Here is a 19,145-nt window from a genome sequence, read left to right as displayed (position 1 = left end):
TGCTAGAGGCCAGAACTCCCTCATTGCCACAAGCACTCTAATACTCATGGCAAAAATCCCTTAATGGAGCTTTTCACTCCTTATGTAGAGGCAAGACTGAAACACAAATCTCTCTGGGGAGGGAAAACAGCAACTGAAATTCATACCGATGAATGCTGGAGGCCCCAGAGTCTCTCCCGGGGCAAGTACCAGTGAGGATAGGGTACCAGCTCAGGGAGCAGAGTGGAGGGGACGGGAAGACTGTAAGTAATGAAGACACTGTCCACAGGTTCACCCTAGAGTGTCCAGAGCCGCCTGGCTCTTAACCCTCTTCCTATCCCCTTACCACTCCAGGCACTCACTAAATGCTCTGTAAACTGGTTTCTAAAGGTGCTGTGAGCCGAGAGGACTCAGCAGGTTCCCCAGGGGTCTGGGGTCAGGTCTGATGATGGTACATGAGAATGACTTATGAGTGATATTTACTTAGAAATCCAGACAGGCCCTCCTTCTTGCCCCAGAAAAGGCAGCACTGATCTCAGTGATGGGGATGCAGGAGAAAGGCCACTAACGAGGTTTCAGTCATCGTCTCTCCCATTTTTATAGGGATGTGTCGCTAATGGGTCAGTGTCACAGAGTATCTGCTCATTTAACCCTCACAAGGGCCCTCAGAGGGGGTCAAGGCAAGCAGCAGCACCATTTGACAGAGAAGGAGGTGAAATGCACACAAGTGGAGTAAACTGCCTCAGGTCATGGGGCCAATAAAGGATTACCCCCAAATACTCGGTTTCCGGTCCAGAGGCCTTTCAGCCACAAAACGGTGGCATACAGAGAGACGGAGGGTAGGTCGGGAGAAACCTGTCCCACTGAAGGGAAGAGAGCCTGAGCTCATTCCCCTACCTCATGCATACCCACCCCAGGTGCTGCCTCAACCAGGAACTGTCAGACCACAGGCAGCCTCTCCAAGCCAAGCGGCAACCTGGGCGGAGTGGGAGCAGGAAGGACCCAGGCACACTTGAGGAAAGAAACAGAAGACATTTCTGCCCTGGCCTCAGAATCTCAGAGAAAATCTGACTGCAAAATTCCTTTGCAGCCCTGCACTCCGTGACAAGTCAGCAAAGTCAGAGTTACATGTCAGAGTTAGGCAGGTTACATGCTCAGGGTTTTTAAATTAAAAAAAAAAAAGGCAAACAGTTATTTTTTAATGTCAGTGGGGAAAGATGGCAGAATCAGGCATTTTAAAGACTTGCGCCAGCCTGGGCAGCCGCTCGGGTCCCAGTCCCTCACAGAGAGACCCAAGGGGATCCCGCTGCTCTTTTCAGGACTACACGGTCTTTCACGGCAGAAAAGATGCAGGAACTCAGCTTACAGCAGGCAAGGGACCCTCCGCATCCAGAGAAAAAACCTCTCTAAAGACAAGAGCGCGCTGGACCAAGGTCAATGCCCTGAGCTCAGCCTAAGCAGCAGACGTCGGCCGCAGCGCGGCACCAGCCTCCACTTGCTGCGGGGACAGGAGCGCGTGGACTCACCTTCCAGTGATCTCCGGAAAGTTCAAACACAAACTCACTGCTCCGTTTGTCTCTTTCCTTGGAAAGCGCGCTCTGAGCGGCGAGAGAGCGCCTTTCGATCCGTTCCAGCAGCCTCACGCTGGTGTCTACGAAGCCGTTCTTGCAGTACTCGGCCTGGGGAATGCCTTTCCTCCTGCACTCGGCCACGAAGTTCCACTCCTCCTTTATCCTAAAACGGGGCGCCAGAGGTCCCGGTCACCTGCCTGGAGAAGTCGGCCAAGCTACCTGCGCGCATGCGCAGTCCTTCTCATCACCTGCAGTTTCCCAGCAGCCAGAGAAGAGCCCTCCCCTCCACTTCCATCCCCTCTCCCCGCCCCTCCTTTCCTGTTTCCTCTGCAGTGGGGGATCTGGGGGTGGGAAGTGGGTAAGAATCTTAAACCTTCAGAGTTGTGAATTTGTAGCAAATCTGACTTAAAAATACAGGAGTTACACAGCTGGAATTTTTACCAAAATTACCTATTCCTTTGATTAATTACAATATCTTTTGATATTATAAGGTGCTAACCCCAATTTTTTTTTAATGCAACTTTTAAAAATGCAGGAATTTGCTGATCTTCCAGGAGCCATCAACCCAGGTGGCGCTAGTGGTAAAGAACCTGCTTTAAGAGACCCCGGTTCGATCCTCGGGTTGGGAAGATCCCCTTGAGAAGGGCATGGGAACCCACTCCAGTATTCTTGCCTGGAGAATCCCACGGAGCCTGGAGGGCTGCAGTCCATAGGGTCGCACAGAGTCAGACATGATTCAAGCGACTTAGCACGCACACAGGAGCATATGGATAGAAATATACAGACAGCCCCAGTTTATAAAATATAACTGTAGAAGGTCTACCACCAGCCGCCTTAGGAAACTTCACTCCTACAGATGAACCTGTTATTCATAAACCTCAGTTTCAGTCAGACACTGGAGCTGGCCCAGGACTCCTCAGCCTCCCCATTACTCCCAGTACCTTCTCGTTGCTACCTCCCTAAAGTGAAAGTCCCCAGTCGTGTCCGACTCTTTACGACTCCATGGACTATACAGTCCATGGAATTCTCTAGGCCAGAATACTTCTCTAACCTATCACTTTATAGTTTTCTTCGTCCTCCAGCTTGGTCATCAGCTCCATGACGATGGACTACATCTCACTGCCCTTCTGATGCCCACACGGTCATTAGAACAGTGTTGGGCACCTGGGGGATCTTTCTCCATTTAGAGATTTGATATCTGCTTGGAGCATTTAATAGGTTAACCTTCTGTGTGATACAAAACAAGGTTTGATGTGGCTGTCCTTCAAATCTATCACACAGAGACACTGTCTCAAAATAAGTAGCCTGCCTTGGATAGGAACTTGGTACAAAAAACATTCAAGAAGACATCTGGGCCCTTCTTAGCCCAACTCAGGGACTTGGTGGCAGGCGGGGTCCTGGGCTTAAAAAGGGGGCTGTTTCAGAAACAGGCTACAACTGCAGCCCTGGTGTCTACATGACCCAAGGCAACACAAATGCTGAGCGAACAAACAGATGAAAACCCTGTAGTAGAGGGTCAGTCCTAGCATGGAAACTCTCAAGCGGTACCTGAAGGAGAAATGCACTAGAATCACAGTTGGCTCTGGGGTCTCAGGCAAACCCAGGAGCCAAGGCATCAGGAAGGGCAGGAACAGAGCAAAGAGTCTGGCGTGGGAACATCTCTGAGGCCAGGGCTTTTCCCTGACTACCAAACACTGTCAATTGTAAGAAAAAAAATGGAAGGCTCAAGAAAGCAAGAGACTGGTAGATATTTGGAATGCCAGAGCCCTGGTGGATTTTATCCAATCCTATAGGGGTATGCACCTTTGTCATTGACTAGGCTAAGCTATGTTACAATTCAGCAGGGATTGAAGTTAACTTGTAGAAAATTAATAGCGATACAGATCATCCTTGTCTGCAGACATTCTTGTCTCTTGGCATTTAATACATCTATATGCTGACAAGGCCCAATTATATCATTCCAGCCAAGGCGTCCTCAGTGAATCCAGCCTCCTTGCCTCCCAACAGCTCCCCCTGAATAAGTAAAAGGCATCCCAAAGTTGACAAGTTCCAACCCAAACTCCTATCTCCACCTGCTAAACTTGCTTCTTTCTCCATTTTAGTAAAAAGACTTCCCAGGTGCTCTGACCCCAAACTTCAGGGTCATCTTTGACTCTGTGCTTTCTTTCATCAAGCCCATCAGCAAATAAGGTCATTTTTACCAGAATCTGGCCACTCCTCACCATCTTAACTGCTCCCATCCTGGTCCAAGTCACCAGTGTCTTTAAGCAGGGAACACTCTTGCCTCCCGACAGTCTACACCCATCCAGCATTTTGAGTGGACCTGTGACAGTGTCCGTCACACCACGTCATGCCTCTGGCCGCATCTCTCACTGGTTTCTGTTTCACCCAATAAAGCAGTTGTCTCACTATGGCCTAAGGCCCTGCAGGTCTGTGCCCTCCCCTTGCCTGTCTGACCTCATCCACTTCTGCTCCCTCCCTTACTTTTTCTGGCCCAGTCACTCTAGCCTCCTGGCTCTTCCCTGAACCACCCAGGCAAACCCCTGCCTGAGGGTGTTTGCATTTGCTATTATGGCGGCTTGGAGTTCTTGATCCCATATCTCTACAGGGCTGGTTCCCCAGGACTATGTGCAAATGTTTCCCCCTTAATCAGACTTTTTGCTCTTCAGAAATCACTTCAGGTATCAGTGGAGTTTCATGCTTTGTCATTACTCTAGGAGAACAGGAGCATTTGAGAAAACCATCTTGCTGATGGCATTGGCTAGCACACTACTACGAAGGTCTTAGTCACAGGGAGCTGAGCTGGAGAATAGCACTGGGTAATCAACTAGCCGGTGCTTTGGGATCTATACGTGAAGTCTATAAATAATGTCATGCGTGCTCAGTCATCTCCAACTCTTTGTGACCCCATGGACTGTAGCCTGCCAGACTCTTCTGTCCATGGAGTTTTCCAAGCAAGAATACTGCAGTGGGTTGCCATTTCTGACTCCAGAGGATCTTCCCAACCCAGGGATCAAACCCACATCTCTTGCATTGGCAGGCAGATTCTTTACCACTGCACCAAACAATGTAATAAAACAGATACATTTAAAAATACCAGCACATGGAGAGATAGGAACTTAATACCAGAAGAAAATGCTGAAAAAGGTTAGAAGTGGACTCCTCTGGGAAATACTAGCAGGGGCTTGGGGTGATTTGCTTTTCATTATTAGTTTTTCGTATAATTTAAATATTTTAATATCATCTGATAAAAATGAACTTAAATATTTGCCTGTAGCTCTAGCTCTAATAGCAGTCAGGGATTCAGGCCAGACCCTAGATACAAGATACTGGTTGAATTAACAGAAGAAGCCCTCCAGAAATTTCACAGCCAACAGCACAGCCACAGCGAGGCCTTCTATGCACTGAGCACTTTTCAGACCAATGTTTCTAATTTTTCCTTCTTCATTTCTTAGGCTGAACCTGAAAGTAGATTCTGGCAATGCGATGAAAAGATATCCATTCAGTCCTACCCAATACATCTTCCCTATATCACAAATTACAAATTGATGTGACTATTTCACGTATCTTGGTAGTCAACATAGAACAGAGAAAAAAAGGAAATCAGATATGCAACTTTAAAAATACTTAAGTACTAAATCTTCTTTGGATTTCTTTTTTAAATGTTTATGTCTTAGTCCCTTTGAAACCTAATGATAGGAAAGTCACAATATCAACTATTTTTACAATGCCATTCTCTTCCTTGAGAGTAACTAACATAAATAAAATGTCACTGTCTTTATACTCTATCACTCATGTTAGTAACTGAATAATCTCCCCCTGGAGTCAATTTTAGTAGAACTTCAAATACAATGTAAACATACAAAATAATGTCATTAGGACTCTATTAATTAAATCAGTAAATGTGCAAATAAAAACTCTTTCCTTAGGCAACGAGCCCACAGGCTTAGCCTAGATGGCAATAGCCTCATTGGATGAAAAATTCCTCACTTAGAGCCTAACAATAACATCTCTAGCTCTCCCTATAAGTGACTGAGTTTCATTCATGTAGAATGATGCTCTCTATTTGATCTCTACTTATAACATTGAAGTGTGGGGACAAACAACAGTTACAAAATGAAACACCACGAAGTGAGGTAACAGAGCCCCTCACAGTGATGGTTACAGGTAGCAGCTTCATTATCCAGCATGATCAGAATAGGTATTTGTTTGGTCAAAATAGTTCAGAGAAGTGGAGAACCAAGAATAAAGAGACATTCACATCCTACACATTTTGATTTTATCCTAAAGCACCAACATATGTCACCATTTGCCAACTTGTATGGCTGTCATGGACCGCCTTTGAGAATGGATCTGCAATCAGAATCCCACTCTGCCTTTCTTATGTAAACCACACCCATAACACACCATCCAAGACTTCTAGTTTGAGTTTCTTCACAAGGAGTAAAAATTACAGATGTGCAAAGCCACCTGAATGTGCACCCTTTCTAGCTCACTGTACCTGTATCCGTCTTGCACAGTGTTAATTCAGTTGTGTGGTTCATACTGATCACACACGTAGTTTTTCCAAAGCACTCAACTTAGTTTACACAGACACAATAACTCTCTTTTACTCATACTTCACAAGTGTGTGATAGCAGTCAAACCACATCACTCCAATCCAGGTAAAAACGGGCTCGACGCAATGATTCTTATCTAGTGTTCAGCTCAACAGGGGAGGGCTGAGGGCAGGACAGACAGCAGCCCTCACACGGCCACACAGGGGGAGAGCATCAGACAGCCTGCTGAGGTGAGGTGCGCGGTCTTCTCAGGATTCACTATGGAGACATTTATCGTGTCACTGCTGTCTTTCCATGGCTAGCACAGTGCCTGCAATGCGTGTGGGTCCTTATAGCTATGCGTATTACTGTTATAGGAATCAAACGTTCATTGTGGGCAACAGATTTTGAAGTCCAATGAGCACATGTCACTGACAGGGAGAAATCTCCGAGGAGAGGCACCCCCTCCATAGCATAACTGCAGCCTCCCTATTCGCTGAAGACAGTGCAAAGCAAATACAGAGAACACATACTTTTCCAAAGCGCTTTTCTCAAGCCTTTCTGCCTCCTTCTTCTGCCAGGCTTTGTGCTTCTTGACACGAGTTTCCCACAAGGCTCTGACGACGGAAATGTCAAATACGACCACTTTATGTCCCATTTTGGAAGCATGAAATTACCTGTTTAAGAAACATATATGTCAGCTTCATACACACAGAGAAGAAAATAGTTTTAACTTGAACTTTAAAATATGAGTGAATCAATTTTATCACTAATGGTGAAATGCCCTGTTGCTTCCAGAATGGCAGTTTCTAATGTCCTTAAGGTCTGAGAGGACTCTTGTCTGTAAGTCAAAATTCAGCACTCAACTGAGGTCATCTCCTCTAGAACGTCACACTTATCTCTTTACCCCTCCGCTGAAACATGGGTTCCCAAAGCCCCCTTGGCATTCCTCAAGCTTCATGGTTCTACATTTTATTAAATTTATTGGAATCTGATCTTCCAAATACATTGTAACATGCTCAAAGATAAATTTGATGAATTAATTAAAACACACATGCCAGTTATCTGAGGCTAAACACCAACCACCATTAAGTAACAAACCAAGCATTGTACCAAACCCCACTGAGCATTTTCCTGCCTGGGACTAGCCACACAGCCTGGGCACTTGTCCTATAGGTTTTTCCTGTGACATGAACCCTCACAAGCTGCTGATCTCTGTTTATGTGGTTTTCTAAATGCAAGAAAATTCAGACTCAGGTACATCTTGGTCATCACCACCTGGCACATAGTAGGCTCTCCATAAATATTTATTGAAAGAATAAGTGAGTAAATGAAAGAATGAAAGCGAATAAAAGATTTGCACCCAGGTTGCCTTACTCTCAGCCCACTCAGTGACATTTCTCTCTTCTTTTTATTTTCCCACCTCATCTTTACTGTTTAAGTGATGATTTGCTCACTGCAAAAAAAAAAAAAAAAAATCAAGGTACATTTCAATATTCATTCCATTAAGGCATACTTTCTTCCTTATTGAAGTAACACAAGTTTCTAGATATTGTTTTAAACTTCCCTTACCTACAGCATTGAAATCTGGCTAAATCCATTTCCTGATCTGCAAAATACACAGAGCGTCAGTTGGCAAATAGTATGGCTGTGAATATTCTCTGTTCCAATTCCAGACACTTTTTAAATAGCAGTCAGTGAGGATACAAAACCAAATATTTCCTCTTCTGCCTCAAGTGTGTGCTCTCCACAAATGGCTTGCCAACATGAGTGGGAGAATTGGCTTATGTTTGTGCAGCTGAACATCTGAGGTCCATGAGTTTAGTCTGAAGAGCTGAAAATACTGACCTCAACTGATTCCCTTCTTTCCTTTCTGACATCTGGGACTGTCTTTTGTCTCCCTTTTACCTAAAGGAAATTTTTGACAAAGGCGCAAATGATGCAAGTTTTTGTGTGGACATATGTTTTCAGTTCTCTTGGGTAAATACCCAGGAGTAGAACTGGAGAGTCCTATGTCAATTCTATGTTTAACTTTTTCAGGAACTGCCAGGCTGTTTTCCAAAGCACTTGCACCATTTTACATTCCCATCTGCAGTGTCTAAGCGTCCCAGTAGCTCCACATACTCGCTGACATGGTTAATATCTCTCTTGGTATTACAGCCATCGCAGTGGGTGTGAAGGGAGTCTTGTGGTTTGCATTTCCCTGACAGCTAATGATGCTGAACATCTTTTTATGTGCTTATTGGCCATTTGTATACCTTCTCGGGAGAAATGGCTAGTCAGATTCTCTGCTCATTTTTTAAATTGGGCTGTTTGTCTTTTTACTGTTGAGTTGTGGCCGTTCTCTACATATTCCAGATACTGGTCCTTTGCCAGATGTATGATTTGCAAAAAGCTTCCTCTCGTCTTGTAGGCCACCCACCACGAGAAAAGCAGGAAACCTCTTCCCTGGTGGCTCAGACGGTAAAGCATCTGTCTGCAATGCAGGAGACCCGGGTTCGATCCCTGGGTTGGAAAGATCCCCTGGAGAAGGAAATGGCAGCCCACTCCAGTATTCTTGCCTGGGAAATCCCATGGACGGCGGAGCCTGGTAGGCTACTGTCCATGGGGTCGCAAAGAGTCGGACACAACTGAGCGACTTCATTTCACTCTTCCTACTACACGGTCCCTGCAGTGTCCTCTCCGGAGAAAGGTTAACATGATGTTCACTTCAGAGGACAAATACTTAGAGGAATTCCATCGTACACCACAGAATTCACACATTGAAGGATGCACTCTGAGCTGAGAGGCAATAAGGTGATAGCTCACACAGCAGGTGATTAGTTTGGTTGGGTTCAGACCTCGAATTCCAACCTGCCCCCTGAGGTTGTGAGTCACACAGCAGATCCCGCTTGACTTGGCAGCACTATTCAGCTGCTCCACGGGCGCCACCTAGTGGCCACCTGGGACGGTCTGATGGTCCATCCTGGTGGTCCGTTCTAACAGACTTGGACATGCTGTTTAGGGTCAGATCCGAAGAGGTGCAGCTCGGGGATGAGCCCAGGAGTTCATAAGCAACCTTTCAGAGTTGTTCTCCACAGCCACTCCCTCTTTATGTCTCTCTGGTCCTTCCAGATTCCTGGGGCTCCCTTTTCAGTCCTCTGGTCGGAGACCTGAGACTTTAGCTACCCTGCTTCACTGTGCATGTCCTACAACTGTACTGGTTCCAGCAGCAGGAGGACAGTGAGAGGGGAAACTCAATGAGAGCTCCCTCCACCCTCTGGGGACCACAGTTTCACTGATCAGAAAGGAAGGATCCTTTCTCTCATAGTCTGGGTGACTGATGTCCTCCACTATCCATTGTCCTTCACAGCTCCTGCTACACAATCCTGTGCCGGCTGAGGCATGAGAGAGTGGAGAAAAGAAAAAGGTAAAAGAGAGGGATTTACTCCCCAGTCTCTGAGCATTAGGAGCCCCATTCTCACTCCTGGAGCAAAATTAAGTACTTTGTCTTTAATTCTGGGTTTCAGGCTGCCTTGAGTCCAGGCTCGGGAATACTTGAGGGGGAAAAATAGGGAAGAGACCACAGGTTCTGTGCTATTTTGAATTCTGGTGTCCTTCCCTTCTTCTCTTGCAACTGTTTACTTTCCAGGGACTTCATATTGCCGTTCTGTGCAGGATGTCCAGGTTTTAAAGCTGCATTTAGTGGGAAGGATGGGTTAAGTGTGCTTGCTCCATCTTGGGCTTCCCTGCTGACTCAGACAGTAAAGAATCTGCCTGTTCCATCTTACTCCAAACCAGAAATCTCTGTATTTAATTTTCCTTTCACCACTTTCCCTGCTCTGCTACCTTTAGCTCAGGAGCACTTTTTTTTTTTAGAGCCACACCTTGTGGCTTGTGGTATCCTAGTTCCCCAACCAGGGATTGAACCCACATCTTCTGCAGTGAAAGCACAGAATCCTAACCGCTAGACCACTAGGGAATTCCCCTAAGCTGCAAAAGTCTTAAGGCTTTGACTTTTGACAAAAAAGCTTTCATAAAGGAATGCCAAGCATCAGCTTGAAAACAAGAAGTTAAAGACTATAGCCAGTAATGGAGAATACTTGTTAAAAGAGAAAGAATCAGGCAGCCTAGTTTCTTTGAGGAAATCTCTGTACATAATCCAAGTCTACAAATAAAAGCAAACCAGAAGGCCAAAGTAAAGTGAACTGCTTTTGAGTAGTGTAGACAGCCAGTCATCCAAGAATAACCAAAGCTGGAAGCCTCGCCTGCTGTCCAGGGTGTGTATTCTAGATCAGCCAGTCATGGCTCCGATTCTTTTGTGGTATTTCTTTAATTTTCTTAGGTCAGTAAATCCACAAAAAGTAACCAGATCTGTACATTAATTTCTATGCATTTAGAGATATGTAATTAAAGTCCCTGAATTACAGAGATTGCCTCTTCTTGATGCCTTTGTGTTATATTTTTAAATAGTTGTAAACCTGGTGGCTCGGACAGTAAAGAATCTGCCTGCGATGCAGGAGACCCAGATTCAGTCCCTAGGTTAGGAAGATCCCTTGGAGAAGAGAATGGCCAACCCACTCCATTATACGTGTCTGGAGAAGTCCATGAACAGAGGAGCTTGGTGGGCTACAGTTCATGTGGTCACAAAGAGTTGGATACAACTGAGTGACTAACACTTTTCACTAAACCAACATTAGTCTCAGTATTTTGGTGGGAAAGTGTCTATCCTGATTGTCATCTAGCCACGTTAATTATTTTCATTTTCTGCCAAGCAGAAAAAGAGGTACTATCCTTCAACTTGGAGAAGGCAATGGCACCCCACTCCAGTACTCTTCCTGGAAAATCCCATGGACGGAGGTGCCTGGTAGGCTGCAGACCATGGAGTCACGAAGAGTCGGACACGACAGAGCGACTTCACTTTCACTTTTCCCTTTCATGCATTGGAGAAAGAAATGGCAACCGACTCCAGTGTTCTTGCCTGGAGAATCCCAGGGACGGGAGAGCCTGGTGGGCAACCGTCTATGGGGTCACACAGAGTCGTACACGACTGAAGCGACTTAGCAGCAGCATCCTTCAACTAAGGGGGTTCTGAATGTGCCAGGATTTAAGTCAAAGTTTTGCCTGTCAGATGTTCCACTTACAAATATGCATAATGAAAACTAGAGACTCTAAGTACAGTAAGTGGTGACTGTATGCTGGGGATCTACACTGTAAGAAGCAGAGATCCTGGGAAACGGAGGAACACCAGCTCCTGAGTCCCAGGTCCAGCCCAGCTGCTGGCACCCTGTGCAGGACAGGGCTGAAGTCCAGGGGCCCCTGGACAACTGAACAGGTTTGACCTTAACCCAGGAGGTCATAGCCCTATGGGTGGGGCTGAGACTGGGAAAGTGGTTTTAAGACAAGAGCCCATGAGTCATTCCATCCAGGGATAAAAAGCCATTTGGAGCCAGGGCAGGGATGGGGAAGCCAGAGAGGAGGCAGATTCAAGGATGGACGCAGGAGCCACTTGCTTAGCAGCCTGGGGGGAATGAGAGTCCCCTGGCAAATTCACAAAGTTAATCTCTTCTTTGTACCATGACCTCCATTCAGTCCACTCTTTCAGGTAATTACATAAAATGCAATTTTCTAAGCATTAACTTTCTGTAGAGCTATAGAAATATCACCAAAGTATACTACACCAAAGGTTTCCCGGGTGGCTCAGTGGTAAAGAATCCACTATTCCTAGGTCGAGAAGATCCCCGGAGAAGGAAATGGTAACCTACTCCAGTATTCTTGCCTGGAGAAACTCATGGACAGAGGAGCCTGGTGGGCTACAGTCCATGGGGTTGCAAAGAGTCAGACACTACTGAGCGACTGAAAAACAGCAATACTATACCATAGCAGAAGAGAAAAATTAACCTCTTCAGGGTCCAGTCTGCAAACCCTGAACACAAAGAAAACATTAACCTCTCAGAGAAAACACTACAACCAAGGAGACTCTCCTGAGGCAGCATAAGAAGGCAGAGCTTTAGGCTGGGCCCACAGTGAACTTAACAGCAAGGATTCATGGTTCCAAGAGGACTCTCATGCCAGTTCTCTGCTGGAGATCTGGCTTCACAAGGTGAGCACAGACTCATGAGAACAAGTCTCCCTAGATTTGGCCATAAGGTCTACAACCACAGAGCACCTTCCAGAGAAGAAAATACTTGGGACTGTGAGAGGGGAGGGATCCAATGTGTCCCTCACTATGACAGAAAAGGGCACAGGTATAAAGTGTGGTCAGGTTCACTCCCCTCCAGTGTTTCAGGCCCTGAGTGACAAGGTCAACCTTCAGAGATGCTCATAGGTTGGATTCATTGTGGAAACAAAGTTTTTTTTCCCTGGAAAAACCATTTGCTTTACTGCAAGATCAGCAAACTTTTAGTAAAGGGCACGATAGTAAATATTCTATGAAAGTACTTATATAACAAAAGAGAAAATGCCTGGTCTTCCTGCCTGTCTGGCATGGGCCTGCCCAAGCAATGAGCTCGCATCTATGCTTCTGCCCAGTTGCTGCCCACTGGACACGTTCTCAGGACCAGAGCGAGCAACAGATCAAAGAGGAAAAGGCTTGGCAGGCCACAAGCATGGGGCAGAGGAGGGGGGACCCACTATAGTCAGCTTCGCTCTCTGCCCCAGTGATGCCTGTGTGTCCTCCCCTCCCACTCATCTCAGGCTGGACATCGGGCTGAAGGTCAGTGACACGCTAACTCACCAACTCTCAAGCAGAAAGTCGACTGCTTGGGGCCTGGCAGTTGCCAGCAGTAGAGTCTCAAATATGTGAATGGCAACCAGTGTGGGCCCTGGGCAGCACTGAGATATGGCTGGCCAGGTAGACAGGTGCTGAGAGCCTAGGGGGAACGGGAACAAAGGGCGTTACTCCGGTTTGGTCTCCACGGCTCACGTTGCCCTGGCAGTGCCCCTGTGCCCAGCCTGTGGGTGATCCTTTGCCGACCCCAGCTTTCGTGAACAATAAGAGAGAGCAGCTTTCATTCCCCCAGGCTGCTGACTGGGTGGCACCTGCTCCCCTGTTCCTGAATCGGCCTCCTCTCTGCTCCCAGAATGGCTTTGTTTTTCCTGGACACAAAGTTCTAGTGGATGTGAGAGCTCTAAATGACACGCACAAATGCGTCGACTTTCTTCTTTTTAAAAGGCTAGAGCTTAATTCCTCTCTCCTTGACCTTGGGCTGGTCTTCTGGACTCGCTTCTAATGACTATGATGTGGTAAAAGTGATGGTGTGTGACTTCTGAGGTGAGTCATCACCCTCTCCCTCAGCTCACTCACTCTGGGGAAAGCCAGCCACCATGTCCTGAGGTGGTCAAGCAGCCGTATGGAGAAATTCCGTGTGAGAAATTTCATGAGAGAAATTGAGGACTCCTGGCAACGGCCACGTGAGTGGTCCTCAAGCCTCCGTCAAGCCTTCAGATGACTGTAGCCCTGGCCAAAATCTAGACTTCATGAGAGACCCTGAGCCAGAATCATTCAGCTAAGGCACTCCTGGTTTTGAACCCTTCAAAAGTATGGGAAAACAAATGTTTATCCTTTTAAATGTTGGGATAATTTTTATACAGCAATAAATAAATAGTAATATAGTACAAAGGATGCACTTATAAAAATTAGTCTTAATTTATAGTGACATCTGGTGTCTATGCTTCCTTGACATACCCACTTCTCACACATATCTCAAAAGAAACACGATTCCCTCCAAACTTACTCATCTAGAATCTATCCATCCCTGGCTGCCTTAATTCCCCAGCTTGACAATGACTTCACATTCATCTGGAGGTCATTTCTTTATGCTGTTTCCTCACCCTGATCACCCACTATGAAGACATGCACACACACACACACACACACTCATTTACACATCCAACCTATCCTGTAGGTCTTAGAGGGCACGCGTTTCTCACCACCAATCCATGCCACATCTGGCCCCAGTTGTGCAAAAGCCTCACAGCTGGTCTCCTGACTTCCTACTCACCCGCGTCCAATCCATTTGCTACACAATGGTGAGCATCACCATCTGAGGAGGACCAGACCATGCTGCCACCTGGCCCAAGTCCTCCAGAGACTTCCCTCTGGGCTGAGAGGGAGATCCCAGCTCCTCACAGGGCCCAATAAGACCCTGGCGTGACCTCCCCTCAGCCATACCCCCCACTCGCCCCCTCTGCTCTCCTCCACAGAGCCTGTCCATCCCCTGCCTCATCCACCCCCTGCCTTGTCCCTCCTCAGACAGCACACGTGGCTCCCTCGGCCTAGACGTTTCCCCCGTCGAAACAACTCCCCCAACCCCTACACCCTTGGACTCAGCTTCTGCTGTTCTCTCGTTAGTGTGGCCTCTTTGTCTAAGGCAGAGCCCCCTGCTGTTCTGTCTCTCAGACTATTCCTTACTTACTTCACAGCATATCATACAACTTGAATCATTCGACCATTTGTTCAATTATACTTTATCTGCCCGTCGATGGACAGAAACATGGTTTACTGACAGGAGCTGCCACCCGAGGGGCTCCAGACTGGGGCTCAGAGCCTGACCCTTCAAGTCAGCCCTTGATGCTAAGTCACAGACACAGTAACAGACACAGGAACTAGAGAGGGCTCCAGGCTCCAGGCTCCTGCTTCTGAATCTCGACACAGAAACCCCGGGTATGCAGCCTGTTTACTTGGTGTGTATTTCTGCTCGTTGATTCCCAGGAACCCTAAATAACTGACATTTAGGAACACTCATTAAATGCAGAAAGATGGACGTCCTTGCCTCTGAGCTCTCAATCTGGAGGGATGAACAGATGTTTAAAGGGATACATTTCAGTGCAGCGTGTGGATTCGACAACACAGACTGAAGGAGCTGCTGTGGGAGCCAGAAGGGAACAGATGCCCTGAAGTATGTTGGGAGGAGGCTGGATAGTCCCACAGGGACTGTGAGAGAGCGGAAAGGACTATTCTTCTGGGTTTAGTTGAATGGTTTTCTGTGCTCCCTCCCCAAGTCAGGTATATCAGAACCACTTTACAGAATCGTCCGCTATCCCAAGCCAGAGGGTGACGGAAGAACACGTCCTTTGGCCCAGAACTCTAGTGTCCACTTAGAGTCACAGGACAGGGTTCCAGGTAGGAGGGGAGGCTTATGGGTCACCCAGTCTTCTCACTCTTGGTCAAATGACAGACTGGGCTGGAAGGCGGCAGGGCTTCATCTCAGAGAATTTAGAGTGGAGAGGATCTGGAGGAGTCTGGGAGGAGACTCAACTAACCCCACAATTCAGGTTCCAAGCCAGTCTTGATGCTGCCTCTGTGAGGCTGGGAGCGGGGACAGTAGCAAACAGGGGAGGAGGGAGCAGGTATCAGGGGTCACCTGGATCAGACACAGGGAGAGAGGGCTGGCTTGCCTCCTCCCCACCTGCGCCTCAGAGCCCCCAGGGACCCTCATTCCCTGGACTGACTGGTGCCAGACCTTCCGAAGTGTTTTTCCAGGTGTATTCTCCGTGTGCAGAAAACACCTATCATCAGCCTTGCTGGATCCAAGGGGATGACTATAACCAACAGGAACTTCCAGTGACACCAAGGCACAGTGGGAGAATAACATGGCAGACGAGGGTCTTTAGTGGCTCACAAATTCTTTCCCATCCTCACATAAGGCCTGGACCCCAGAGTTGGCACACAGAGTGAGTTTTCTGATAGAAACAGTGGGGGAAATAGTGGCTAAATCTTCAAGCGAGGTCAGTCACAACAGTCACACTATTTCAGCCAAATTCTAAATTAAGTCATGTTTTATGTCCCTTGATCAGAGTTCCCCCCGGGGGACACCCATTATTTTATGGTAATTTTTTTAGGCTAGAAAATCTGGCCATGGGAGGCAGAGGCTCCAGCCAGGATCGAGAGGACAGTCTCAGAGTCAGCCTGCAGGGCTGGAGTCCTGCATCCGAGGCGGTTACCTAACCTCTCTGAACCCCAGTGTTCTCATGCGGACACACTGTAACAGCAGCACTGAGCCTACAGGATTAGTGGGAGGATCACGAGTGATCATTTGTGTCAAGTGCTTAAGACAGTACCTGGCACCTGGAAAGCTCAAAAAGCTGTCAGTTATTTAAAGAAAAGAAGAAATTAAGACACACATTGTTCCCAATTAAACATAAGATAAGCATAAGAGATAAAATACACGAGCATCTGGGGATTTTTCTCTAACAGCCATGAAGGTTCTTTGGGAGAACACCCAGCCTCTGAGTTAACAGAGAGGATCTGGTCATTAGAAGAGCCACCAGGACAGTGGAACTACTTACAAAACTAGACAATTCTCTGGGTTTCCAGTCTCTTTCCCACCCTCATCCCCAGCCTCTCCTGCAGGACAGACTTCCCCGGCCACTTGATCATCCCCTCCCCGGCACTTAAGAAGCACAAACAAAGATGATTTATCTCCCCTGGACAGCACTTTGGACCAGCAGGCTTTGAGTTTACCCTTGGGTACAAGGATGACGCTGGGAGTAACTCACTAAGCAGGAGCAGGAATGTATGGAGCCGGTGCCAACAGACCCGCGCCCTGGACAGGCCCGCCCACAGGCTCTCCTTCAATTCCAGGCCATGCCCTAAAACGCAGATAGATGCGGAATCTTTTGCCTGCATCCACGTTCAAGCCTTGGCACAGCAGGAACAGACATAAACAAGGAGGCACTGACCCCCACGTCCGCAGGTGCCACACACCCCCTCCCTCGCTTTCCCCACAGTCCCCCCAGGTTCAGGAGCTGCCGCGCACTGACCCCCCCCACGCCCACCTACCCGTGATCACGCTGCAAACCTGAACCCCTGCCGCGGCTCTCTGAGCGGAATCCGAGCCTGCCTGTTGACGCCGCAGCAGCCACACGCTGCGGCCGGAAACGCTCCGACCACGGAGCCTGCCCGCCTGTGCGCTAACGGGCTATATTTGTAAGCTGATAATATGATCTGTAGGACATGTGCTGATAAACTATCTATCTATTCTATGTGACTCAGCCCGGCATGAGACAAAACAGACTTGGGAGGGGAGGGTTTGGCACAGGGCAGCCGACAAGCAGGCCAATCTGAGCCCTACAACCCGGGATTATCTGCACCTCCCTGCAGGCGGCCGGGCCTTTTGACATTGGAAATCCTGAAGCGTGTTAAACAAAACAGGCCAGAGAAGGCCAAGGGTGCCGCGTTCTTAGCCCGCCAAACTAGGAACCAAACAAAAACCAAGATAAGAAAGCCATATGACCAAGGAAATGTAAGGGCTGGTTCCCCCTCTACCCCGCCCCAGTATTTGAAGCAACAGATGTCTAAAATCTTGGTTTCACGGTACATTTTTTTCTTAATTTAATTAAGAAATTAATTTCCTAAAACATATGTGAGTTTAGGTTCTGTCTAGAGATTTTACTAATTTGGCAAATATGTTTTCCTGATATCCAACATTGGGACGATGTGATAGTCACTTAATAAGCAGTAATCATGTCCAAGACAACCTCTCTCAGTGCCTCTTCATGGCACCAGTTCCTCATACACTTCACCCTAAAATAGCAAAATACCTTTGTCTAGTATATACATAAAAACTCTAATTAGAAAATAGTTTGATTTCTGAGGGACTATTTTCTATATGGAACATTTTCTATTTATTGACATTTTAATTAAGCTACCATTTAAAATGGTATACTAAGTTGACATTGACATAGTCACTCAGTCCTGCCTGAGCTCAACGCCCTGGGTTCAGGAAGGCTGCACTAGTTACTGAATCCAAGTGATCTACTGATTATTAAGCCAGATTTTCAAAATTATTTTGTCCAACTTTCTAATTGTTTTCTGCAGATTTGATTTACCTTTTCTATCATTACCGAAAGTGGAAACTACAATCATAAAACTAACTGAAAGAAATCTCTCATACATACTTATTTTCTTCCACAGGGATTCATCTATTAATTTACCAAATATTTATTAAGCGCCTACTATATTCCTGGAAATATGTTTGGTATTAAGGATTTGGTAGTGAATTAAACAGGATCTTGCCCTTTGGAATGTCACAGTTTGTTGGAAGAGTGTCCTCTAAACAAGCATTTAAATATCCAACGGTAAACTGTGGTTAATGCAATGAATCAAAAAAACTGAGAGTTATGAAAAAGAATAATGAAATAATCACTGATGATCTGACCTCTCATATCGGTCAGATTTCTTAGTTTGTAAAATTTCTGGGAGACACAGCAAAAAGATGGCCATGTGCATACCAAGAAGAGAGGACTCAGAAGAAATCAAACCTCGTAATATCTTGATCTTGGACTTCTAGTCCCCAGAACTGTGAGAAAATTAAGTTCTGTTGTTTAAGACCCTTGGTCTGTGGTATTTATTATGGCAGTGCTAGCTAATTAATATGTAAATTTCTTAAGAGCACTAGATACAAGATCAATACAAAAATTAGTGCCACAAAAATGGAAGTAAAAGATACCATTCACTTTAACATTAAAAGAATAAATATTTAGGAATGATCCAACAAAACTCTATAATATCTCTATATAGAAATTATTAATAAAAAATTTTTTAAAGAAATTAAACAGCACCTAAACAGATCTTCATAGACTGAAAGACTCAATATGACACAGATAGTAATTCTAAAGGATCAATGTGCTTTTATCAAAATCCTGGCAGAAATTTTTAGAAATTTGGAAAATGTTCTAAAAATTACTTGGAAATGTAAAAGGTCAAGAAAAGGTCAGTTTTCATTCCAATCCCAAAGAAAGGCAATGCCAAAGAATGCTCAAACTACCACACAATTGCACTCATCTCACATGCTAGTAAAGTAATGCTCAAAATTCTCCAAGCCAGGCTTCAGCAATACGTGAACCATGAACTTCCTGATGTTCAAGCTGGTTTTAGAAAAGGCATAGGAACCAGAGATCAAATTGCCAATATCCGCTGGATCATCGAAAAAGCAAGAAAGTTCCAGAAAAACATGTATTTCTGCTTTATTGACTATGCCAAAGCCTTGACTGTGTGGATCACAATAAACTGTGGAAAATTCTTAAAGAGATGGGAATACCAGACCACCTGACCTGCCTCTTGAGAAATCTGTAT

General features: G+C 46.2%; 1 protein-coding gene across 2 annotated transcripts in view; it reads right to left on the bottom strand.

Annotated features, from left to right (window-relative positions):
* LRRC2 (leucine rich repeat containing 2) overlaps positions 1-17,009 on the bottom strand; it is a 47,614-nt gene extending 30,605 nt beyond the window's left edge. The window contains exons 1-4 of one of the 2 annotated variants that reach the window (XM_061397012.1): positions 16,851-17,009; positions 12,804-12,939; positions 6,622-6,765; positions 1,506-1,713 (exon numbers count right to left, since the gene is read on the bottom strand). In XM_061397012.1, coding sequence (XP_061252996.1) covers positions 1,506-1,713; positions 6,622-6,746 — 333 coding nt within the window. In that variant the 5' untranslated portion in view covers positions 6,747-6,765; positions 12,804-12,939; positions 16,851-17,009. The remainder of the gene's footprint in view (positions 1-1,505; positions 1,714-6,621; positions 6,766-12,803; positions 12,940-16,850) is intronic. The other variant, XM_061397011.1, reaches the window with a different exon arrangement.
* Positions 17,010-19,145: the final 2,136 nt, after the last annotated feature.

The sequence above is a fragment of the Bos javanicus genome, chromosome 22, assembly GCF_032452875.1.
Source record: "Bos javanicus breed banteng chromosome 22, ARS-OSU_banteng_1.0, whole genome shotgun sequence".
Classification (NCBI taxonomy): domain Eukaryota; kingdom Metazoa; phylum Chordata; class Mammalia; order Artiodactyla; family Bovidae; genus Bos; species Bos javanicus.
The sequence above is the reverse complement of the archived record's forward strand: the minus strand, read 5'-3'. Positions and strand labels throughout refer to the sequence as shown.